Source organism: Petaurus breviceps, unplaced genomic scaffold (genome assembly GCF_028583685.1).
Source record: "Petaurus breviceps papuanus isolate PSGF00001 unplaced genomic scaffold, PetGlider_PUasm1.0 178, whole genome shotgun sequence".
Taxonomy (NCBI): Eukaryota; Metazoa; Chordata; class Mammalia; order Diprotodontia; family Petauridae; genus Petaurus; species Petaurus breviceps.
In genome coordinates, this window is record NW_027185777.1 from 18,216,312 (window position 1) to 18,243,437 (window position 27,126).

The following is a 27,126-nucleotide window of genomic DNA, read 5'->3' on the forward strand; positions in this document are numbered from 1 at the left end:
ATTTGAACTCAGATCTTCCTGACTCCAGAACCTGTGTTCTATACACTGTGCCATCTGGGAAAAGAAGAATAAGGAAGAAGTATGATTTCTTTACTTGGAAACAAAGAAGAGGGGCTGAAGTAGAGGGTTTGAGTAGAAGTTTTATAAGATATTATGATGGAGAGGTAGTTTGGGACCACCTTGTGGAGGACCCTGAATTCTAGGTCAAGGAGTCTGGACTTTTCTCCATAAGCAGCCAGGTTCTGTCTATGTAGACAGCCATTGGAACATTTTTATGCTAAGAAGCTATTGCAGTAATAAATAATAAAAGTGATAAATGCCTAGACTTAAAGTGATGGCAATGGGAACAGAAAGGCAGAGACAGACTCAATAAAACATTCTGAAAAAGAACCATAAGTGATTTTTTTTAACATTGATGCCTATTCTAATTTCTCTCCAAAAGTTACAATGTATATGTAAGCTATTTTATTTGATGACTTCCTGGCATCCGTTTCTCTTTCATACATCAACTCATTGTTTGAATTCACAATCCATTGCCAACCTACATCAGATATCACTTACCAACAGCACCAAAGCCTGTGACAGATTGAATTTACACAATTGTGTACCAACAGTCTGTGCATTAGATGATGTGAAGGTTGAGCAAAGATGGATGAACATTTTTACTTAGCTATTTTTTTCCAAGTTATGTAAAAATAACTATTTGAGGCTGAATGCAACTGAGGGAACATTCAGATGTGATTTGATAGTTTAGACATGTTAACTTTCTGAACCAATAATGTTAACAAAGTTACTTGTTATAATAAATGTAATGGTACTAATTGTCCTGAAAAAATTTCTATCAGTGCTTAGTAGCATCAAGAATAGCCAAGGTGGGGGCGGCTAGGTGGAGCAGTTAATAGAGCACCAGCTCTCTCAGACATTTGATATGTTTACTAGCCGTGTGACTTTGGGCAAGTAACTTAACTCCAAATGCCCTCCAAAAAAAAAAAAAAAGAATAGCTAATGTGTCAAAATACAAAACTGAAACCGAAAAAAGAAAAAATAGGAGGTTAAAACAGTAAATCATATTGAATATAAAATGTGATGGGGGGGCGGCTAGATGGCGCAGTGAGTAAGAGTGCCGGCCCTGAAGTCTGGAGGACTTCAGATTGGATTCAGCCTCAGATACTTAACACCCACACAAAATAACTGGCCATGTAACCTTGGGCAAGTTAATTAACCCCAATTGCTTTAAAAAAATGTGATAGGGATGAACAAATGAAAACACATTTATTAAGTGCTTACTCATGCCAAAAACTGTGCTAAATGCTGAAATACAAACATAAGCAAGCAAAACAGTCCCTGCCCTGCTAATATTTATATTCTAAAAGGTAAGGCAATACATAAGAGGGAGATGGAAAATGAGTGGGGCTTACTAACCTATCAGAGCCCAAAACATTCCAGGGTTCCTCCATTGTAGAAAAAGGTGGGAAGCGGGCCAGAGTGGAGATGGCACAGCATGGCATTAATAGCAAGGAAGACTACCAAGTGACAACTTTGTAAGAGGCATTTTTGTTCTCGGGTACAGATTGGCCTTTGATATTTCTAAGATTTCTAAGATTCTATGATAACTTTGAGAGGGCAATTTGATTAGAGTCAAGAGGCTGGAAGCCATATTTCAGGAACCTAAGAGGGAATTAGGTAGTGAGGAAATGGGGGCACTTACATTATACTTTTCTTGGTAGGATTCTAAGATTGTATTCTTTTCTTTAATGTTGATATTTTCTACATCACTGTCACTTCCAAAAGCCTCTTGCCACATAGAACCCACCCTTATTAAAAATAAAGAAATACACTTAATCAAAACATATCAATTCATTCTGCACCTATCATTTACTACCTCTAGACTGAGAGGAAAGAAGCATACTTCACCATCAGAACATCTAAATTCACAATTTGTTACTGCATTGATAGGAATTCTGAAGTCTTTCCATGCTGTTTTCCTTTTCTTTTTTGTGAAAATCATGGAAGTTGTTCTCCCAATTTGGCTCACTTTACATCAGTTCTCTCAAATCTTCCCAGGTTTCTATTAATTTTTCATATGTATCAGTTCTTATGTCACAATAATTTTCCATTTTGGTCACATATCACAGTTTGTCCAACCATTGTCCTAAAACCTATTTACCAGTTCGACTACCAACAAAGTGTTAATACAACTACTTTTGTTTATGTGCACCCTTTTCTTGATCTTCTATCTCCTTAGGTTATAAGCCTAATAAATTGTATTATTAGATCAAAGAATATATACAGCTTAAAGATTTTTTCACATAATTTGAATTCTTTTCCAAAACAGTTTAACTAATTCATAGCTTTCACAACAGTGTATTGAGGTGTCTCTCTTCCCACTGTCTATCCAATGTTTACCACTTTCATACTTAGTTATATTTTTAAATATGATGGGGATGAGGTAAAGCCTCAGAGTTGTTTAGATTTGCGTTTCTCTCCTCAGTAGTTTTTTTTTTATTTAAACACCCCTTCATATTCTTGTTGCAAATTGTCTTATTTCTTTTGACTATTTATCTACTTGGCAAATGATTCTTGTTCTTATCAATATCACTTCCAGATATACCATGGATTTCCCACCTTTATCAGAGATATTTGCTGCAAATATCTTTCAGCAGTAACATTTCAGCTGCATTGATTTTGCTTGTGCAAAGGTTGTTTTTTTAACTTCATGTAATTGAAATTATCTCTTATGTTTATGGTCCCCCTTTATAAAAGAATTTCCCCCTAGACAATAGCTGGTACAAGGTACCTTTTTACTTCTCTTAAAAAATGATGTCGTTGTTTTGATGATGTTACTCTAAGTTTGTTGTTTCAGGATTACTAGGTGTTATCTGCCACACCATCCTCAATTCATTTATGACTAGCATGACTAAAATATTTGTAGACTTTTTAAAATTGTCAAATCTAAGATAAATTTAATTATAAGAATTCCATACATTCCTAAAAATACTGAGGTTTAATATTAACTTTATGCTTGTGAGTGTCTGCCTTTCAACAAATATAACACAAACTTTCAACAGCAACATATTTTAATATGTCAAAAAAATGTAAGCACAAATAAAAACAAAATTAGCTTCCACTTAATAATTAACATTGAGAGAGGAGAAGATTCACCAGGAGTCAAAAAAGAAAGGAGGAAAGAAGATAATTGAACACAAATCCAACATGAATTCTTGGAAGAGTTAAAAGAAAAAGATATCAGTAGAAGAGGAAAAATTAGGAAAAGATTTAAGGGTGATGCAAGAATATTATGAAAAGAAAATTAACAGTTTGATAAAAGAGACACAAAAAAATGAAGAAAATAACACCTTAAAAAACAAAACTGGGCTAATGGCTAAAAAAAGGGGGGGAAGAGGGCCACAAAAATTAAATAAAGAAAATATCTCTTTAAAAAGATAATCCAAATGAAAAAAAAAGTACAAAAATTCACTGAAGAAAAGGATTCCCTAGAAATCAGAATTGATCAAATGTTAAAAAAAAAAATAGGTACAAAGTCTCACTGAATGAAATAATTCTTTAAAAATTAGAATTGGGCAAGTGGAAGCTAATGACTCCATGAGACATAAAGAAGCAATAAAACAAGGTCAAAAGAATGAAAAAGTAGAGGCGGCCAGGTGGCTCAGCGAGTAAGAACACCGTCTCCAGTGTTGGGACGACCTGGAGATCGAATCCCGGGCTCAGACACTCAGCACCACACCCAGAAATAACTGGCTGTGTAACCTTGAGCAAGTTACTTAACCCTGATTGCTTAAAAAAAAAAATGAAAAAGTAAAAGATTTCAATTCAAAAAGATAAGCAATTGACCTGGAAAATAAATCAAGGAGAGATCACTTAAGAATTATCAGACTACCAGAATGCTATGTGATAGCAAAACAGAGCCGACACATCATATTTCAAAAAATTATAAAAGAAAACTGCCCTAATATCTTTGAACCAGAGGTAAAAGAGAGCCAGAGATTCCAAAATGAAAAATCCCAGGAATATTGTAGCCAAATTCCAGAGCTCTCAGGTAAAGGAGAAAATATTTTAAGCAGCCAGAAAGAAACAATTTGGATATCATGGAGTCAGTCAGAAACACACAAGAATTAGCCATTTCTATGTTAAAGGAGTGGAAGACTTGGAATATGGTATTACAGAAGGTAATATAGAAGGCAAAGGAGCTATGATTACTACCAACAATAACCTACCCAGCAAAATTGAGCATAATCCTTTAGGAGGGAAGTGGGAATTAAATGAAGTAAAGGACTTTCAAGCATTCCTGATGAGAAGACCAGAGCTAAATAGAAAAGTTGATATTTAAACATAAGACTGAAGAGAAGCATAAAAAAGATAAACATGAAAGAGAAATCATAGAGGACTCAAAAATATTAAACTGTTTATATTCCTATATGGGAAGGCGATACATGTAGCTCCTAAAAACTTTATGATTATTAGGGTAGGGAGGAAAGAGAGCATAAAAAGAGAGAGAAGAAAAATAAGAAGGAAATGCAGAGTTAGTGAATGTGGATGGAATAAACTCACCCTCAAAACAGAAACAGATAGTAGAATGGATTAAAAACCACAATCTAACAATATGCTGTTTAGAAGAGACACACTTGAAACAGAAAGACCCACACAGTTAAAATAAGGAGCTGGAGAAGAATCTATTATGCTTCAGTTGAGGTTAAAAAAAAAGTAGGGTAACAATCATTATCTCAGACAAAGCAAAAGCAAAAATAGACCTATTAAAAGAGATAAGCATGGAAACTACATTTTACTAAAAGGTACCATAGACGAAAATGTTTATATCCAGTTTCTGATAAAGGCCTCATTTCTTGACTATATAGAGAATTGAATTAAATTTATAAAAATAAGAGCCATTCCCTAATTGATAAATAAATGGTCAAAGGATGTGAATAGGCAGTTTTCAGAAGAAGAAATTAAAGCTATCTCTAGTCATATTTTTATATGCCCTAAATCTCTATTGATTAGAAAAAATTAAACAACTCTGAGGTACCACTCAACCTATCAGAAATGACAAATACTGGAAGGGATTAGGCAAAAATAGGTACACTCGTGAGTTGTTGGTGTGGTAGTGAACTGATCCAGCTGTTCTGGAAAACAATTTGGAGCTATTCCCAAACTGTACATACCCTTTAACCCAGTAACACCACTAGTAGGTCTGCATCCCAAAGAGATTAAAGAAAAAGAAAAATGTCCTATATGTGCAAAAATATTTATATCAGCTCTTTTTGTGGTGGCAAAGAATTGGAAATCAAAGAGGTGCTGAGCACATTGTGGCATATGACTGTGATGATGGAGCATTATGCTATAAGAAATGATGAAGGAGGTGGTTTTAAAAAAGCATGGCAAAATTTATGTGAACTGATTCAATGTGAATTTAGAAGAACTGGGGAGATCATTGCCCTGTAACAACAATGTTTAATGATGAGCAACTGTGAAAGACAAAGACATAGCTACTGTGATCCATACAATGATCCAGGACAATTCCAAGGACTCATGGTGAAACAAAGGTTTCTATTCTCAGAGAGAGAATCAATGAACTCTGTAGGTAAATTGAAGTATACTTTTCTCATTTTTTTGTAGTATGGAAAACATGGAAATATGTTTTGCATGGATTCACATGTATAATTTATATCATGTTGTTTGCCTTCTCCGTGGATGGGGGGGGAGAGAGAATTTGGAGCTCAAAATTTAAAAAGAAAATAGTTATAAATAATATTTTTAAGAATAAAGGTTCCTACTTGAAGTCTTTATAGGAAGTTCACTTAAAAACCACTTGGTTCATCAAGAGTTTTTCATGAGAAAACCAGGCTTATGAGAGGAAGAGAAAAGGAACTATACTGATTCTCACTTGGAAAACTTATCTTGCTGCTCTAAAGTTGGACCTTCATAGAAAAGGTACTGGATTTATAACCAAATTCTAACTTCCATTTCCTCACTGAAATATGAGGTGAAACTGAATGACACCCCCCAGCTTCCTTTCATCTCTAAATCCCATAATGTTATGAATTCATATAGTCTTTATTGATTCTACAGGGCTTGCCAAATTTAAGTATAGAACTACAGAAAGTCTTACCTCTCTGTAACAAGGGTTCTTATTCTGGGGTCCATGAACTTGGGTTTTTTCTTATATTTTGATAACGGTTTCAATAGCATTCATTTCCTGTGTAATGCTGTGCATTTTACTTTGTGCATTTAAAAACATCATTCTGAGGTGGCTAGGTGGCACAGTGAATATAGTACTGGCCCTGGAGTTAAGAGGACCTCAGTTCAAATAAGGCCTCAGACACTTAACACTTACTAGTCGTGTGACCTTGGGCAAGTCACGTAACCCCAATTGCCCTGCCCTCCCCCCTCAAAAAAAATAAGAACATCATTCTGATAAGAGGTCAATAGGTTCACCAGACTGCCAAAGAGATATATTATATGAAAAAGAATAAGAAACATTGTTTATATAAATAAGAAAAATGTGATATAGTGGAAACAGATCGATTTGGAGTCCAAAGACCTACTTGTAATCATGATTCTACTTCTCATTAACCATGCTTCCTTGGATAATTCATATAACCTCCCTGGGCCTCAGTTTCCTCATCTTTAAAAGAAGGAACTAAATAAGATGACCTTTCAGATCCCTTCTTACCCTGACTGATTCATCTTATTCCATGAAATGGGCAATTTCTTCATATATTGATATAATATATATGTACATATTTGTGTGTATTTGAGTATGTACAAAAATATCCAGTTAAATGTGTATGTATACATATATTCTATTATATATTATTATATAGATAGATTACCAGTATTATATAAATCCCCAGCATTTGGTGCAAAGTAAATGCTTGATAAATATTCATATATATGTATGTATATATATATATATATATATATATATACAAGTTTTCTCTAAAGTCTCAATGTTATTTAGGTTTTAATAACTTAAAACTGCATTAAGACTTTTGGACCACTACAAATTGAGAAGACAGGTATTCATTGCATTGATGAAAAGAGGGAAAGGATATTACAGTGGAGAGGCAGGAAATAGTGAGTAGAATATGTTAGTTCTAGGAGCTTTATTTCTTCACCAGCTCAAAGATGATACTTTCCTATTCCTATAATTTCATTTTATTCCTCAGCTGCCTTCTCCTCTTCCTTCCCCCTCCCAAACCTAGGCCATCATCTAGGCGGTGGAAAGGGTGGTCAAGATCAAAGGGTTAGTGTCAGCAAGTGAAGGTAAACCATCCCAATTCCTCCTTTCTCATCTTCAGTCTCAAATTTCCATATGAAATATGAAAATAATTTTTATAATGGAGCTTTCAAGCTGAATACTTGTTTCTCAATCCCTTTGTCGTAGGTGTCTCTAAAGAAGAGACCAAAATATTGAGACCTCCAAGACGACCATCAAAACCCAAAACATTAAATAATCCCGAAGACTCCACATATTATTATCTGCTACATGTAAGTGATTATCTGGGCTCTTCCAGTTTTAAAATTGCATTCTATTGCAATATTCAACCCATATCACCTGAAGGCAGGTGGAAAAGTTGCAGCCATAATAAGGAAGATTAGATCATATATTGATAGTATTTAAGCCTCTGCCCCTTGAGAGATACTGTGCTTATTATAATAGTACTACTCTGAGTATACTTGCCACTAAGGCCAATCCATGACAAAATTATGGACCAAGTAAAGGTTGTCTTTGAAATCCTCCTTCTAATTTCTCTTTCAGTGTCTTTATCTCCCTGCCAAGGGACCCATGCATCCTCATGTCCCACCTTGACTGCACCCTGGGTCCACCCTACCTCATAGCAGTACTTCATGTTCCATACCTTTCCTTCTTGCCCCATCTCCCACCAAACCTGTTTGTTAGTTGTCCCATTCATTTAGGGTTCTGTTCTCAGGAGATAAAAATAATTTATGTTGATATGTTTATAATGATTAGTACTTTGACAAACTATTTTCCCCTAGAAGAATTTGTAATTTGAAGAGAGCTTTCCAAAAAAAATGTTTTAACCCAAAGGAATTAGTTAAAGGTGAGAATTTTCATACAATTGTGGACTGGTTGAAAGATGATTTTGAAGCCGTGGATCCTTCTGTTGCCCCTCATATCATACCATATAGGCATCTCTGCCTATACACACCTGACAGTCACAATATTCCCAAAGAGTGTTCATGAGTCAGAATTGACCCTTACCTTGGAGCCTTTCCTAAGATCTATGGGGTGCCCTGTACAGCATCCTGCCCTATGAATGACTTTGTGCCCCTTTTTTTGCAAGTATCAATCATCTACCCCCAAGATAGGAGAGGGGAGAAGCCAAAGTACAAAATTTTTATCCCTCCTAATGCAAAACAAATTAAGAATAGAGACACACATTACATGCATACATAGGCACATGTGTACACACATCCACACAAATTTACATTTCATTCCACTAAAGAAATATTTGTCTTAAGGGAAGAAAATATACTTAAGTAAAACTAGTTCATGTTTCAGCTTGGGTCTCATCATATTCTGGAGTACACAAAGAATCCTTACTGTTTCTCTTCTATGGCTTCTCCCAAAGTCAACGGGCTGCTAGACCTTTCAAAGTTCAGTCACAGGAACGTACTAACTGGGTAGCCTGGAGAATATAAATATAAATTTCCTCACCTATAAAAATAGAATTATTTGTCAACCCTTCTTTTCTTCACAAGGTCATTGTACAAATCAAATGAGATAATTTGTAAGCACTATATAAACAGGAGGATTATCATTATTAGAGCATTTAAACAAAGAGAAATAGTCCATATATGGATCTAAATGAAATTTTCCACTCACAGATCACATAACTTAAATTTTTTTTTTTAAGCAATCGGGGTTAAGTAACTTGCTCAAGGTTACACAGCCAGTTATTTCTGGGTGTGGTGCTGAGTGTCTGAGCCCGGGATTCGATCTCCAGGTCGTCCCAACACTGGAGCCAGTACTCTTACTCGCTGAGCCACCTGGCTGCCCCTAAGCAATTGGGGTTAAGTAACTTGCTCAAGGTTACACGGCCAGGTGTTTCTGGGTGGGTGCTGAGTGTCTGAGCCCGGGATTCGATCTCCAGGTCTTCTCAACACTGGAGCCGGTGCTCTTACTTGCTGTGCTACCTGGCCGCCCCACATAACTTAAATTATTAATATTGTTCTTTAAAGAGTATTTATGTATAACCAGCATTTGATTTTTCTGAACATGTCAAAAAATGTCAGTCATTGAAGAATCAGAGGAAAAAGGCAATTCCAGGTGACCCAAATGTATTTGGTTGTCACCATAAGCAAGCCTTAGTTCAGAGTAAGATATGTGTATTGATTTTCTCTCCTGTCCAGAATAAGATGCAGCTGGACTGATACCTATATATACAAAGACAGAAAAAGAAAAGCAGAGACTTAGGATAAGACATGTGAAAGCAATATATGTTTTCAATTAATGCAGACTTTTAGTGATTCTTATTGAATTATTTTAACAGTAACAAAATGATAGATTAAATTTATTTCCATTCTCATTAAACATCATTATGGTAGATTTTGAGCAGATGAGGTCAAAAGATTCTTCCTAAGATAAAGCATCTAATCAGATTACTAGCAAGTACTCATGAAATTGCTTTCAGAAAGAGCTCTGAATTGGGGCAGAGGACCTGTGTTCAGGTCTTGGCTTTGCTATTTGCTCCCCATGTGACTGGGGCATTTAGTAGCCCTCATGTCCCTCAGCTTGAAAATGGAAAAGTCAGACTGCCTTTGTAAGATCCCTTCCAGCGCTGTGATTGGTGACCAATCAAGTCTATGGTAGAAGGGCTTTGAGTTCAAAGGTATGTATTAATGATTAGATGTTATTTAGAGCTCTCACACATATGTGTTCTGTCACGCCAAGCTTCTCCTCTGACTTTCCCTTCTCTTTGGCAACTATGGAGGCCTTGCTACCATCTACATCCCCAATTTTGCCACTGTGGGGATAAAAATCAGGCTCAGGAATTCAAACATATTGAGTGTCTGTAATGTAAACACCAGCATCAGAGAAACATCTTGACATTTCTTTTTTTCAATTTGTTCCTATTCTAAATTTGATTCTAAACACCAGCAGACATAAGCATTTCCATATGCAAAGAACAGAAAGGAAGATTGATTGTTCATGAAAATATGAGTCTCCATTACATACAGCCTGTTGTGGGTTTTTTAAGTATATAATAAATTCCTAATTTTCCAGAGCTGTCCCACCTGTCTTTTGTTTCCCTCTCAACTTCCTTCTCTTCTGTGTATTTTTAAATGCTTCACTGATGCTGTTCTACAATTTCCTTTGGGGGGAGCAAGGCATCACTATAACTACATCTCTATTCTCTACAATTCTCCTAACCTTCCCTTAAAATCAATACTCAAAAAGAACAAATCCATACATTGGTTATGTCTGAAAACATTTACTTCATTCTACCTCTCTAGTCCAACAATTTTCTGTCAAGAGGTGGAAAGAAGTATGTTTCATGATCAATCTTCTGGAATGCTGGTTAGTCATTGCATTAAACAGAGTGCTTAAGTCTTTCAAAGATGGTTTTCTTTATAATTTTTTCATTGTATAAATTTAGGTATTTGTTTTACAAAAGGTGTGTTGCAGTCACTCCTTCCATATGTAGCTATGAGCATATGACTTTTTTTTTTGCTTCTTTTGGAGGGTAATTGGGGTTAAGTGACTTACCCAAAGTCACATGGCTATTAAGTATGTCACGTGTCAGAAGCTGGATTTGAACTCAGGTCCTCCTGACTCCAAGGCTGGTGCTCTATTCAATGCGCCACCTAGCTGCCCCATCGCATACTTCACTTCTACCCATAGCTATGATGCCCTGGCTCTAATGATATAGAAGCCTACCCTCAAGGAGCTTACCTTTCACTTAGTATATAAGCATTATTTTTAAAAACAAGAATTCAGATTATTTTGATACAACTAGGCAGTTTGTGACTATGATGCTTCTATCAAAACCAAGACTTGACATTGACTCATGGACCAAATTCAGTTAAACTCAGTAAGGATTTAAATGCCTATTCCTTGTAAATTGTGGTATGTGCTAGAAGTATGATTGTATTCCCTTCCCTCTAGAAGTATAAAGTCCAGTGGGGGAGGAATGGGAAGGTATATGCAAAAAGTTATGATATAGTGAGGGCACAAGAAAGTGTCAAAGAAGGATTTCCAAAGAAAACTGCAAGAGGAAGAAATTACTTTCAGCTATGGGAAGAAGAAATTAAGAAAGGTGGTATGGAGGACTTAGCACCAGAGATGGATATTGAGGGAAAAAGAACCTCAATAGTTTGTAAAATGAGAGCATTCCAGGCATGGGGAGCAGCCAGAACAAAAGTATATAAATAAAACGTCGAATTTATTTTAAAAAAAAAACATTCTTACAAAAAAATTATATAGCATCACTGTGTGCAACTACCATCATGGAGGCAATAGAGGTTTAATTTATGTTCATTTTACAGCTACTTAATCCTTTAAGAAAAAAACATGTTTTTTCCAATTCTGTACACTTTTGATGTAAAAGTGGATGCAAACTGATCAAATCTTTATGAAGTATATTACATACTTCCCAGTCTTCCTAGACACCAAATACTGAGTCTAATTTATACTTTTGTTGTCTCAGAGTCATAATTAAACACCTAAAATTATGCTGTATAGTAGGGCTCCCAGGGACTATTGAAATCTATGAGGCTATTTCTTTGTCCATTAAATGGCCTTTGAATTTTTTGTCAGATTTTTATAATTTTTGCATGTGCTTCCAGAAACACTTCAATCCACTTCTGGCCAGGAAACAAAAAACCAAACTACTTTGCTCGTAAAGTAAGAATGAATTGACTGTAGTAAAAAAAAAAAAAAAAAACTAGGAGACTCTCCTGTAGAGGAAAGTGTAGGAATTTTACAAATGCACGTCATTTGTAACAACTGGGTTCTTGTCCCTCCTTAGCCACTAACCAACTATGTGGCCTTACATATGTTATTAGGGCTCGGTAACTAAGATCACTATTTTTGTCTTTTTTTCTAGGCAGCTGGTAACTGACTGGATAGAGCTCTGGGCCTGCAATTAGGAAGATTTGAGTTCAAATTTGGCCTGAGACACTTAGGTGTATGACCCCGTGTGACCCATTTAGGTTTTCTTGGCAAAGATACTAAAGTGGTTTTCCATTTCCTTCTCCAGTTCATTTTACAGATCTTTACTAGTTGTGTGCCTCATTTTCCCCAAGTATAAAATAAGGATAATAATAGCACCTAGTTTCCAGAGTTGTTGCGAAGGTCAAATAAGGCAGTATTTGTACAAACCACCTATCATGGTACCTGACTCATACATAGTAGGTACTATATAAATGCATATTCCTTTTCTTTATTCCTTTCCCTAAAATGAGGAGATTAAAAGAGATGATAGTTAAGTTCCCTTATATTTCTATGATTCTCTGTGCCCCTTTCAAAACTGTTTCACCAGCCATTTGAGCTGCCTAATGACTTTTGTCTCTTTTTCTGGATCGTTGCCTCTTTCCAGATGGTTGAGGTTCCTAGGAATCCAATTTCCAGATAAGTGGAGTTTTTCTACATTACTAAAATGATAGGCAACATAATTTGAGGTAGCAGAGGTTTTGGAAACTGCTTTTGACTCAAAAGTGAGGCTATCTCTTTGTAGGTTTTGAGGGAAAAGAAAGATTGATCATGGCTGGCCAGGGAGCTCTAACTCACTTCAGGGTTCTTTGACTCACTCTGCTCCTTCAGTCCAAATCAACAAGTACTTATGAAGGGCCTCCTTATGTTTGTTTATGAAACCGGCCCGTTTGCTGTTTCCTGAATAGGACATTCCACTTCCCATCTTTGTGACTTGGTTCAGGCTGCCCGCCATGCTTGCTATATGTATTCTCTTCTTAGTTCTACCCCATCAAACTCTAGGTTCTTTCAAAGCTCAGCTCAGAACCCACCTTCTACCAGAAGGCCATCTTGATCTTGGATCAGGTTAATGCTAGTGCTTCCCTGCCAGAAACTACTTTGTATGGCTTTTTTTTTTTTTTTGCTTTTTGGAGGGAAGGAAGTTAGGGAAATTGGGGTTGACTTGCCCAAGGTCACACGTCTAGTTTTTGTGTTAAGTGTCTGAGGCCGGATTTGAACTCAGGTCCTCCTGATTCCAGGGCCACTGCTCTATTCACTCTGCCACCTGGCCGCCCCCAACTTTGTATGTATTTTATGAATTTAATCTTCATGTTGTCTCCTCCACCCTCCACCAATGAAATGCTAGTTCCTTAAAAGCAGGAATTATTTTATTATTTTTCCTTTGTATTCATAGTGCCTATTATAAGAGGCACCATGGTATAATGGATAGATCATTGGATTTGGAGTCGAGAAAAACTGGGTTCAAATCACACTTTGGACCTGTAAGAGTTGTGTGACACTGGACAATTCACTTAATTTTGGGAGGCCTCAGTTTCTTCACTTGAAATATGGAGAGAGGATTTCATATCTGCAAAAACGTTGTTGTTGCCCATTGATTTGAGTCATGTCCAACTCTTCATGACCCCATTGGGGTTTTCTTGGTAAAGATACTGAAGTGGTTTTCCATTTCCTTCTCCGGTTCACTTTATAGGTGACGAAACTGAGGCAAACAGGGTTAAGTGACTTGCACAGGGTCACACAACTAATAACTTCTGAGACCAGAATTGAACTCAAGGAGGTGAGTCTTCCTAACTCCAGGCCTGGCATTTTATCCACTATGCTACCTAACTGCCCCTGTCTGCAAAAATGAATGACCTCTAAGGTTCCTTTCAGCTATAAACCTATGATCCTATGATGCACATAGAAAAAAAAATGTAGGGGCAGCTAGGTGGCGCAGTGAGTAAAGCGCTGGCCCTGGAGTCAGGAGGACCTGAGTTCGGTTCCAACCTCAGACACTTAACATCAACACACACACACACACACACACACACACACACACACACACACACACCACCTAGCTGTGTAACCTTGGACAAGTTACTTAATCCCAATTGCCCTCCAAAAGGGAAAAAGAAAAAAGAAAATAAATATAAAATATCTACAAAGTCTTTCTCTCAAAGATCATACATCCTATCAAGGTGGGAGAGGTAGAGTCCCTCCAAAGGACTGTGCAAAAAGCAGCTCTTGAGCTAGAAAGGAATCTTTTGCTGCTGTAGAGGACATCATCTTTTCCACTTTTTCTTTCTGTTTGTGTTCTATTTCTAAAGCTGGGACACGATATTGCTTCTCCTGAATGGCAAAAATGCAATGATTCGGGAGAATTCCCTCTGTTCTGAACTGCTATAAGGAAGGGACTAATTTATAATTGTCATTTCCAAGAGCCAAGTTTTCTACAGATATGAGCAAAGAGATCCCCCAACTTGGGGATTCAAGGGCAATGTGCCACTTGGTCCTCAGTTATGAAATAGACCCCTTGGCTCTTGTCATTCAGCTTGTTCACAGCACTCAGATTCACACACCGGGATTCAGAAAGCAAGAACAAGTGTCATTTATTCATTAAATACCTGGAACTAAGAAAACACACTTCTTACAGAAAGTCACCAATGCTACAACATAGAAAGTGGTTCACAGCACGGTCAGCTGGACCTCTAGAGGTCCATATGTGGGCAGTTAGAATCATTGATACTTACTTAGCACTGTATATACAGCATCTTATCTAAACCTCACAACAACTCTGTGCTATCAGTATTCTGGGTATTATTATCCTTCTCTTACAGATGAGGCTCAAAGCATTAAGCAACTTGCTTATGGTCACATTGTTTAGTTGGAGGCATCTTCTGACATGAAACCCAAGCATTTTCTCTCAATTTACATATGAGTAATCTGAGACTGAAATTAAGTGACTTGCTCAAAGTCATACAACTTGTAAATATAATTGTAAGTTGTAAAATAAATGGTTCAAAGGTATCAAACTATGCCTTCTGTCTCCAAATCCAGTGCTCCTCCCACATCTGTGTAGTATGTAAACACAAATTGACCTAGGGCATTAAAAGGATTGGAACTGATGCAAATTAAGAGAAGGGAGGGTCCCAGTGATCTAATTTGACTTTTTAGTTTCCTTGAATGGCTTCAGAGTGTTTGTATATAAATATCAGTATCCCTCACCCACCCCCCAGAGAAGCCCATAAGAATGAAGTTGATATAGAATTGTTTATCTCATTCAAAATATTAGAGTATATCCAAAATTACAAATTGTGTATGTGTATGTTGTGTGTGTGTGAGAGAGAGAGATTTAGTGTGTCTCTAAAATTACTGGGACATTGCCCAGATATGAACAAATCATTATTAATTGTTCTTATTTATTACCTTGCACTTGTATTATGCCAGTCACCTTGGTATCTGCTGGTACTTTGCATAATTAAAAGACAATCTTCCACTAGTACAAGGTGAATGGTATATTTGTTTTCTCTACTGGGAAGCCATTATTTGTATGTGAGATAGAGACAGAGCTCTCCAATGTCCTTGTGCCCACAACTAAGCGTCTATGTTTAATATCATGACATGAAACACATCCCATAGTGCATAGGGCAGTGATTGATTTTAGTTCAAAGCAAAGAACAATGGTATTTGATATGAGGTTGAAATGGAGCTTCTACATAGACAATGGTAGCTTGTAATTATTAGTAAGGTATATTAATAACATATATGCTTCTTGGTTTTATATCTGAGTATTATCAGATGACTTCCAAGATGTGACTTGATTCATTAATTTCTTTGCTGTAATATAATTAATTAAAATAATCATGGTCCATTAGTCTACTAGCACCATGGTTTCCATAGGCTTCCCACTTAAAATGATAAAATTGTAGGAACCTTAGGATTTTAGAACCATAGGAATCCACTAGACGAATTCCATCATTTTGCAAATGAGAAAACTGAAAACCAGAGCATCTAAGGGACTTTTTTTGAAAAGTAACACTTCATTCTGTTCTATCTGGGATGAGCATGTTAGCTTCTTAATTTCTCATGATTAGCTACAATTTCTTGGTTTCAGGAGAAAAGCGTTTTTTAATCTGCTGCCAAATTAGGCATGTTTTACATTTACATATAATATAAAATTATAAAGTCAACTTCATTAATGGGAAATAATGGGAATATAATGGGAGAAATTGTCTAAATTAGTTAAAAATCTGAACTAAAGAATCCTTTGAAAGTAATGCTATTTCATTGCTTCCAGATAAATAGAGGAGCTTGAGGTGGACTTACTATTGGCCTTCCAGAGAGGCATCCTATTAAAGAAAGAGAAAAAAGTGATTATATAAATAGTATATCAAAACACTAGCCTATGCCAGCCTAGCCTCTATTTTTTGTATTTAAAAATGGATTCTTGGGGCAGCTAGATGACGCAGAGAATAGAGCGCCAGCCCTGGAGTCAGGAAGACCTGAGTTCAAATCCGGCCTCAGACACTTAACACAAAAGCTAGCTGTGTGACCTTGGGGAAGTCACAACCCCAAATGCCTCCAAAAAGCAAAAAAAAAAATGGATTCTTCAAAATGCTTAAAAAAAATCCCTTCTTTTTAGCAGATAAACATTTTCCTTTCAACCTTATTTATGTAATTAGTTTATCAATAATCTTCCACAAGCAGTACAAAGGTTCATTTTAACATATTCGCTGTCCAAATGACCATAATTTCAAAAATGGGAGAGTCTAAATTAATGAAGTTTTATTATATACTAAAATTAATGAGATTTTCTTGTATCATAGATCCAGACAAAAATGGTAGAGTAAAAATATATGAAAATACCTTATTCAGTAACATATACAATGCAACTTTGAAAGAAGTCAATGTTATAGTCATAAAGTAGACTTTAAAATTTTTGTTTTCCTTAGAAATCAATCCAAGAAGAAAAACGAAGACCAAGGAAAAACAGGTAATCATTCTTTAATGTATACGCATAATCCTGCTCTTTAAAAACCATACATGAACTTTCATAAATTCTTAAATCCAAATTATGAAAAAAGCATTGGTTTTATTGAGTTAAATTTAGAATGCAGTCTACTCCCAGTAAAAAAAACATTTCTTGCATACTAAAGGTATAATATTTATCAAAGTTGTAATAGGACAGAGCAACTGAGGTATTGACCGAAAGCACTGAGAGTGCTGATAACACTTTACTCCTTCAGCTGCTAGACAACCAAATCTAGCACCTAGTTAGCAAAAATAATAAATTAAAATAGAAAGCTACCAGATGTCAAACTTCTCTCCACTCCTAAGCCCACCCTGACACATCCTAAGTGAGCTTCTATTTAGTCTACACTACCCTGTTCCATACACCACCAGAAGCAGCATCCCAGAGTCTTTCCCCATCCTACTCTCACCACTAGCAATAGAACATGTCTCAGAAAGTATATTTCAAAATGTATCTTGTGCAGCTTGCCCTGGGTGGATTTTATGAAACTTGACCCAACCACAAAAATTGCTACCTGTAGTTCCATATAATATCTAACCTCATAACCATATATTGAGAATGTTTCCCACTGTTTTCTACTATAATATCATGTTATTATTCTTGACCCTTTGAAATATGATCTTTTAATTATACAAAAAAGAAATTTTTATAGACACATAGCCCATTTGTCCCTATAAAATTCCCTTCTTGCCTCTCTTTGTCTCTTTCTTTGATGTTCCTTCTGAGGTTATCTGTGTATGTTAAAGGGGTTTCTTGTGTGAGAGGGTTCTTGTCATTCACTTGGGTTTGACCTATAATTCTCAAGTTTATATTCCATTATATAGTAGTAGTAGCAGCAGCAGCAGTCTCAGTACCTTGGAACCTGAGACTGTCAAGCCAAGTTGACAGAATACAAAATGGTCCTTGTGACCTTGCAGCTGCACTCGTGTTAGCTCCCTAGAAACAATGCAAAGTTCTGACCCTGTAGCCTTTCCTTTTTCAAATTTTTATTGATATCTTTTGTTTTACATCACCTCAATCTCTAATTATCTCTCCTTACACAGTAATCCATCCCTTTTAACAAAGAATTTAAAAAGAAAAGGATTAAAGCAACTAAAACCAAACAAACATACCAACTAAAACTGATAGCATGTCAGTATTCTATACGCATTGTCCCCTACCTCTATAAAAAAGGGAGGAGATTATACAGTCTTTTCATTAAAACAAATATTCATGAAAGAAGTTAGTACAATAAAACTCTGATTAATTAGAATATTTATATGCACTCAACTTTTAGAAGCAAAATATAAATCACAAGAAAATAAAACCATTATCAATTATTTAGTCCAGTAACTAACATCTGGGCACATCCTAGCATAACCCAAGCATTCATTCCAAGCCCTCATACCTTCAGGTATAGAGTGATAGAGGTGGAGTCAGGAAGACTTGACTTTGAATATGACCTTTAATTCTAGCTGTGTGAGGCTGGACAAGTGACTTAACCTCCTTAAGCTTCAGTTTCCTTAACTGTAAAATGGAAATAATAATAATACCTACCTCGCAGGGTTTTTGTGAGGATCAAATGATATAGCTTATCTAAAATGCCTTGCAGACTTTAAAGTGTTATATAAATGTTGTTATCATTAAGTGCCTTTTACATACAACCTTTCTTTAAATCCTATTTCAGTTCATCATCATAGTATGATGGTGACTTCGAGGCCTCCAAAGCTGTGGCAGCAGAGTAAAGGTTTTGAAAAGTGCTGCTGAGCTTGGAAGGCTTTGTGTACAGCCTCAGTGATAGGGTCTATATTTTTGCCAGCTAAGGCAAAGGGACATCTAGCTAAGGTCAGGAACATTCATCACCAGAAGGTTGGCCACCAGGTGGTTAATTTTTTCAGCCACAGCAGTTCATGAAAATCATCTCCTAAAACACAGGGGGATTTCCATCTGTATTGGCGGAGAGAGGGCCTGCATTGATGAACTCAGTGATCTTCCAAAGTATTGAAGTATAATCTGTACAAAGTCCTGTGTATCCCTCCAGGATCCAATAATTATAGAAAAACTAAATTAATGAATTAGAAAGCATTACTATGTACACTAAAGTGCTTACTATGGGCCAAGCACTGGGTTACCTTCAGTATACTATGTTTCCTAAAGCAGGAATATGAAATCATGGGTTTTTAAATAATATTCAACAGTAACTGGAAATTGGTAAGAAGAGGGTATGAATAAGTTCCAATTAATCAAAGAAATCAATTCACCAAAGAGGATCCTATTCCCTGAACATTCTGGTCAATTCATGTGTTACTATACCACCATTATACCATAGTCTTTATTTATATTGGTGCCCGACCATCAACTAATAACTTGGAATTTTCCTCAATAAATTGGCAAAAATTTATTTAAGGGGGATTAACAAAAACAAATTCCAAAATGATGCCAATAAATGATTTGTTTATGCATTTTAGATATTAGATCTAGAGCTGGAAGGGATCCCAGAAACCATCTAGTCCAGTCCCTGATTTTGCACATGAGGAAATTGAAGTCTAAAAAGGTTTAGTGACTTGTCCATGGACCCACAGATAGTAAGAAATTGAATGTGTATGCTAGTGTTACAAATGGAAAACATAACTTGAATACTTGAAAAATATGCTATCCAGTGATCAGCAGCTTTCACCCCATCTGGCTACTGCAAGTCCCTGTACCACATTTTCTATAGACCGGAACAACTGTACATTTCAGCCCCTTTCCTGAAACAACCACTCTCCCTGAAATCTGCCCTCCCTGAAATCTACTTCACCTCAACCTCTGCTGAGATGATCCAGCAAATAACTGTGTCAGAGTTTCTGAATCACTATTATACGTGTGCTTTTGGATGCCAGTGATGCACATGGATGAGGGAATGAAAGAAACTTACTCCCACTTTGACCACAACAGCTTTGCACTTTGTGAACCAGTGGGGAAAAGCAGCCTACAGAGATTCAAAAAAGTTAAAATGGGACAACACACTCCTATGTGCTCATATCATATTGGAGTATAGTCAAGGCATAGGAATTCTCTCTGAAGACTGAATACAGTTGGAGGTGGGGGGAATGGCATCAGGGAGACCCCAAGAACAGCAACAAGAAGTTTCTCCCTAGAATCATACAAGTGGAATATGCCTTTTGAGGTACCCATGGATAAAATTTGCTGTCAGTATATAGGGGTCTAAAAAGTTGTCACAGAAATTGATGAGAAATCTTGTGTGTAGAAGCATATTTGATAAGGAACAATTCCCAACTACACCATTAAGATCAAATTGGCCACAAAAGAATCAGAACCAAAAGGAAAGGTAACCCATGTGACAAGGCTTAAGGTTAAAAGTCAAAAGTTGTGGCTATTGGTAAGTCTGCTTTAAAAGTATAGGACAATGGATAGCTAGGTGGCGCAGTGAATAGAGCACCAGTCCTGGAGTCAGGAGGACCTGAGTTCACATCTGACCTCAGACACTTAACACTTACTAGCCATGTGACCCTGGGCAAGTCACTTAACCCCAATTGCACTACTCTACCCCCTCCAAAAAAGCAAAAAAAAGGTAAATAAAAGTATGGGACAAATAATTTGTGCATTGTCAGATTTCTGCCATTTATGTTACCATGTGTATGACTCCTAAATTCTAGTCATTGAAAGGAAATTAAATAATTACTTTGTGATATAAATAAAATGAAAATAGAATTGATACTGGAATATGTGTTCATTTACAGTCAGGGGAAAGTACTAGATTTAGAGGATTTCTATTACAAAGGATTTTCAACCAGTCGCTCTGGACTGAAAGAACATAAACCTTATGTGAGAGAGAGAAGACCACGGACAGAACTCCAGAACTCATGTTTTAAGACTAAGGAAAGGTAATAAACTTTTAGCTACCATTTTCACATTTGCAGTTTTCTTGCTTAAGCAAGAAATCCTTTTGGGGAATGTGAAGAATACTGAACTTAGAAATGAAAGGACCTGGATTTAAATCTCAGCTCTGTGTGTAGACATATGAATGTGGACATGTTTCACCTCTCTGTGCCTCACATGTAAAATGGGAATCATATCTGGACCTGCCTCAAAAAGTTGTTGTGAGTGTCAAAGTGTGGCAATACACATGAACATACTTTTAAAATCTATAAGGAGGGGCAGCTAGGTGGTGCAGTGAATAGAATCAGGAATAGAATCCCTGGAATCAGGAGGACCTGAGTTCAAATCCAGCCTCAGACACTTGACACACTTACTAGTTGTGTGACCTTGGGCAAGTCTCTTAACCCCAATTGCCTTGCCTTCTCAAAAAAAAAATTTTTTAATCTATAAGGAGTTGTAGAAATGTCCATTTTCAGAAATTGTGGTGTTCAGGTATTCACAACCATAAAACATCCCCAGGAAAATATTGGTGTGAAAATGGATTTTTGTGTCAGGAACAGTTTAGGCTCATTATTCAGGGAAACTATTCAGTTTCCCAAAGGCAATCTAATATGCTTTCCTCCTTCCATAGAACACTGGGCCGAGCTCATGATCCATCAACAGTGGCTATCCTGGATATACTATATTGATGTTCTAACTGTGAAATGGGTACACAACTGCAAGCATAGTCTAGACAATACATGTTCTTCAATGTTTTGGTTTGTACCATGAGGACTGTTCAGTTGATAAGGTTTTTGAGCAACTGTAGGTCTCATTGAGAAAGCCCTTTAATGCTCCAGAGTTTGATGCAATCAACACATCACATACACATACAAGAATATCTGGAGAACCCCAGCCTTCTCTTGGGATGTTGCCCAGGACATCTTCGATAACTATGGTGAATACCTTGTGGGAAGCATGCTTATCCCTGTTTTATGCCTTACTAAAGAGAGTCATTGAAAAAGTCTTCCCTATGTTTGTATATCAAGGAATTCTGTGTGATCTTAACATATGCATGAGAGAATTGTTAAATGTATCTTAAAGCTGAACTTTGTGCTTCTGAATAAAATATGGCATAGTTGAGAATCTTGCAATACCACAATCTCCAAAAACTCAAAATTATAGGTGACTCAAATGGCAATTAAAAGATGTGTGTTGAATATAAGTATGCTGCAAGATACTTCCAATGACACTAAGAGTCCTGCGGTGCAGCATAAAGAACACTGAACTTGGAGTCCTATGATCTATGTTCAAATTCTGGTTCTGCTACTTACTACCTGTATGACCTTGAGCATGTCACTTTACCTTCCTGAACTTCAGTTTCCTACTTATAAAATGAAGGGATTGGGTTAGAGCATCTCTATGGTCCCTTCCAGCTCTCGATCCATAATCCTGAGGGATGTCATCTGAGAAATGTGTGCTCTGAAAAGGACATGAGTAGTCATAAATCAAGAACAAGAAATAACAATTGAATAGCAGTGGTCTGGTACCTGCATAATGTCTTTAGTAATGCCCTTAATGGTTCCCTGTTACCTGCAAAATGTAAAAAAGATACAGAGAGAGAAGGAAGAAGAAGAAGAGGGAGGGAGAGAGGGGGGAGGGAGAGGAAGAGGGAGATAGAGAGACAAATACACAGAGAAAAAGAAGACAAAGGGGAGAGGGGGGAGAGACAGGGAAGATAGAGATTAGGAAGGGAAGAAAGGAGAGAGAGAGAGAGAGAGAGAGAGAGAGAGAGAGAGAGAGAGAGAGAGAGAGAGATGGTAGGAGGGAGATGAAAAATGCCTGAGGGAACATGGACAAGGATCCTACAGAATAAAATGTAGATGGTTTGTAAGCTACCCTGAGGGAGAAGATCATGCACATCACTTGGACCATAGATCCACTGAAATATTAAGGCAGTATAGAAATGTGAAACTGTTGTTATTGTTATTGTTGTGGTTGTTGTTAAGCAACACCATACTATGTTTTACCTCTTGGTAGATATTCTTACTCTACCCGTTATATTGCAAGCAAAAGGCATTTTGTGAGTAAAACCATTAAGTGATAGAATTTGAAAGTCACATGCAATTATTTTTAAGAAACAAGTCAATATACTTTTAGATCAGTCGTTGGTTATTCATTTCTAGTATCTGGTTATTTGGAAGCAGGAGCATCAGTCCAAAAACTGAGGAAACTAGAGAGTTCAAGTGGTTATTGGTAAGTATTTTAGTCCTAATTTCTTTGGCATTGACCCTGCTTGACTTTGAGCAAGTCCTTCAAACCAACCCTCTGTGTCTCATCTCAGTTCCTTCTTCAGGATAGAATTAGCTTTAATGATTCTGTTTCAGAAGTATCAGGTACCTAACAGACCTTTATGAAGTTCTGGGATTTAAGGGAAGATGAGAAAGAGAAAATGCTATATAAGAAATAAAACAAACAAAAATAGTAATTTTAGTATAATCTAAGTAAAGTCCTAAGCACAGTGAGTCCTACCCTAAATTTTAGGATCTTTTCAGGCTGAAACAGTTACCCCACTGCTATGTACCCTGTCCATGTTCTTTTCCTTTCTTAGACCCAGAATGAAGCAGGCTGAGATTTCTTTTTCCTTGTCCCATAATTTCCTTCTCTCCCAGTGCACCCTTGCCTGTTTCCTACTTCCATAAACCGGTTTGCCTGACTCAGCAAATCTCCCACCAAAGTACAGACCCCTTTTCACTTATTGCAGAGACACTATATCTCTGATTTGCTGCTGTTGCTCCAGGGATGCCTGTCAATGGCATACATGGCTCCAAATTATGACTGGTCAGCCAAAAACCTTTACGGAAGCAGCTGTTTGCACTCATTTAATTTATTTCATTATTTCAGTGGGCATTTATTGAGCATATACATGAGGTGAAAATGGTGAGGACAGTTTGTCTACAGTGGAAGGTTCATATTGAGGAACAGTTCAAAGGAAGATTGAAAAGATAGTGTGTGGGGCAGCTAGGTGGTGCAGTGAATAGAGCACTGGCCCTGGAGTCAGGAGGACCTGAGTTCAAATCTGACCTCAGACACTTAACACACTTACTAGCTGTGTGACTTTGGGCAAGTCACTTAACCCCAATTGCCCTCCAAAAAATGCAAAAAAAATATAGTGTGAGGTCAGATTATGATGTCAGATTATTGATGTCAGATACTAAGGTACATACTCTGTTTTAGGCATTCAACTAGAGAAAAAAAAGTATAAGTCCTATACTATAAGACAGCACCTGTCCTCCAGGAACTTAAAATCTATTTGGGCAAGACATATACATATGAAACAAATGAGATTAAGCAAATTGACTTCAGCAACTTAAGCACAAAACAAATAGGGACAGCCTGGTATGACGAAAAGGCTATTCACCTAGTAACTAACTGTGTGATATGCCCCTGAGCCTTTGTTTTCTAGTAGGTTTCTTATACCAGTATCTTTAGTATCACCCTTCCCTCTAGCCCTAACCTCAGACCCCTATAAGCCTGCCAAAAAGTATATGAGAAACCTGTATATTAAAGTCTAGGAATGGGGCTGTTTGCCAGTAAAAGAAAACTAGCAGACTAAAGCAAAGAAATATTATCTAATATACCTGTCTAGATGAAAATAGGGAATGTACAAAGAAGGCAAAAGGATAGGTGTGAGGATTCGAGATTAGGAGCAAGGAACTTAACACCATATACACCATACACCTTGATAGTGGGACCCACAAGTATTTAAAATGAAATCATGGGATTTAGAACTGAAAGGAATTCTGAATAACAACCTAGCCATCATAGAGGAGAGACCTCTGGACTAAGCACCACAAAGGATATATGTGTAATCCTGCCTTGGACATTTAATAGCCATGAGACCCTAGGAAAGTCACTTAACCTCTCTGGACCTCATTGGATTCCATATCCCCTAGAGTCATTTCCAAACCAAAATTTATAAATCTAGGTTTTTTTGTTCAGTCATTTCAGTCATGTCCAACTCTTTATGGCCTCATTTGGGACTTGGCAAAGATACTGGAGTGGATTGTCATTTCCTTCTCTAGATCATTTTACAAATGAAGAAACTGAGGTAAACAGGGTTAAGTGACTTGTTTAGGGTCACATAGCTAGCAAGTTTCTGAGTTCTGGCTCTCTATTCACTGTGCCATCTAGCTGCCCACAAATCTGATACAATAGCCTTATTTTCAGTTGAAACAACTCACAACTCAAAAGGTAATAAAAAAATGAGATACAAGGTCTTATCACAGGTAGTGATCAGAGGATGAGAAAACCTAGGTCCTTCTCTGAGGTTACAACACAGATAAAGCCTGGGGTCCAGTGGGCTTTAGAAGGTTAGAGTTGACAATGACCAAATTTTGCCTTATATTTCCTTATATCAGCACCTGAATAGAGGCACAGTTCATTTCCCATCTCTCTCTAAAAACCACTTTGTCTAGAATTACATCCATGAGTCTCTTTTCTACTCCATTCTTCTAGTTCAATAGTAGAACAACTGAGTTGCCCAGTGAATAGAGCATAGAAGCTAGTGTTGGGAATAGCTGAGTTCAAATATGACCTCAGATACTAATTGAATGACCTTGGAAAAGTCACTTAACAGCTTCCCAATTCATTTTCCTCATCTGTAAAATGGACATAAAAAAACCTCCTACTTTCAAGGTTTGGATGTTGTGAGGATAAAAATGAAATAATATTTATGAGGTGCTTTGCAAACCTTAAAGTGTTATATAAATGCTAGTTATTATTAGTTATGCTTGCCAGGTATTTGTATCTAAAAAGATATTATGTCTGCTAGAGAGAACTGACTTCAGAGATCTAAAATGACTTCTAGATTAATTTTCAAAGTGTAACCCTAAAACCCCACAAATACTTCTGAAAAATATCCCAGTGGAGCACCTCCCCAGATGCAAACAGCATCAAACTTTGAAGTTTGGCTACTTGAGCAATTCTGGAAGGCAGACCCAGTTAATTAATTGGGCAGTCCATTAAGTCCATTCTATGTGATTAAAGAAAAAAAATTTTAAATAATCCAACTCAAGCACAATGACGTGTGTGTGTGTGTGTGTGTGTACATATACATAAAGACATATGTAGTATTCTAGGAAAAGAGAATTCTGGTCTGCAGAACTTGGGAATTTAACATTGTTATCCTCTCTGTGCTTCTCTCCCACCCTACCCCCTCCAGGTATTGGGCTATGTCAAACTCAGGAGAGGAAGGAACAGGCGATAATCCTTATGACTACAGGAAACTACTTCGAAAAACTTCTCAGCGCCGGCGACTGGTTCAGCAATTTTAGCCACTGGCAGGGCTGTTGCTGATGTGACCCTTTGGCTTCTGCAGTCTAGGCAGAGAATATTTTTCTTACTTGTTTGGTGCTGCCTTCCTTCCTGCTTTATGACAAGTGCTCCCAGAGATGGTAGATTTGGAGACCCCTGCCCCTTAATCTAGGGAAAAGATCCACCCAGGAGCACAGAAAGACAGCCAAAAAGAACAAACACCCTTGTGAGTGAAAATCAAAAGATACTAGCCTCTCTGGACCTTGAAAAATGTCAGACATATCATGACCAGAAAGATTCTATTCCATTATCTACTGCCAGTCTCTTACATCAGCTGTATGTCATTGGCCCATAGCTTTCTCCATTGTCACAAGTATCAGGAGACCACTAGGGAGAGCATTCCTTTTGGAAACATCTATCCCAACTAGGGCAGAAGACAAATGGCACTCCTCCTTCAAAGGAAACTGTCTTAATATTTCCAAAAAAATTGATTTTTTAAAATAACTGACAGCTTGTAAAGCATCCCCATGTCTACTCTGAGGATCAACCCCTAGTCAAACCTGGACTCAAGATCAAGGCTGCTTTACCATCACCTTTTCCATGGCACCATTCAAAGGTTGGGCGTCTAGAGTAATATCTCTCCCCAGATTCTGTTCTCCTTTGGAGTCCATTGGACTTGGTTGCTGGGCAATCCCCCTTAACTGGCTAAGTCTCCAGCAATGTTTGAGTGCTTTGGATGATGTAAGCCTATTTCTCCACCCTCTGTTATTAAAATTACAAAACAATTGAAGAACCCTTTGGAAATATCATTTTCTCTGGTGGCTGCTCAAGAATTACTCTTAACCTTTATGCCTGGGAAAGGCGGGAACATGTTACACTTCTGTCTGAGGTGAAGATCAAATGGAACTGACAGCTGGTGAATATTATTGGTGCAGTCCTTTTGATTAAGGAGACTTTGGGTTTCTGGAAGCCTACTTCTCCT

The 27,126-nt window shown here is 37.1% G+C and overlaps 1 protein-coding gene across 1 annotated transcript in view; it reads left to right on the forward strand.

Moving 5' to 3' along the window:
* MYO3A (myosin IIIA) overlaps window positions 1-26,164 on the forward strand; it is a 269,882-nt gene extending 243,718 nt beyond the window's left edge. Inside the window, exons 30-33 of the mRNA XM_069086101.1 lie at window positions 7,406-7,509; window positions 16,909-16,949; window positions 20,711-20,854; window positions 26,053-26,164. Coding sequence (XP_068942202.1) covers window positions 7,406-7,509; window positions 16,909-16,949; window positions 20,711-20,854; window positions 26,053-26,164 — 401 coding nt within the window. The remainder of the gene's footprint in view (window positions 1-7,405; window positions 7,510-16,908; window positions 16,950-20,710; window positions 20,855-26,052) is intronic.
* Window positions 26,165-27,126: the final 962 nt, after the last annotated feature.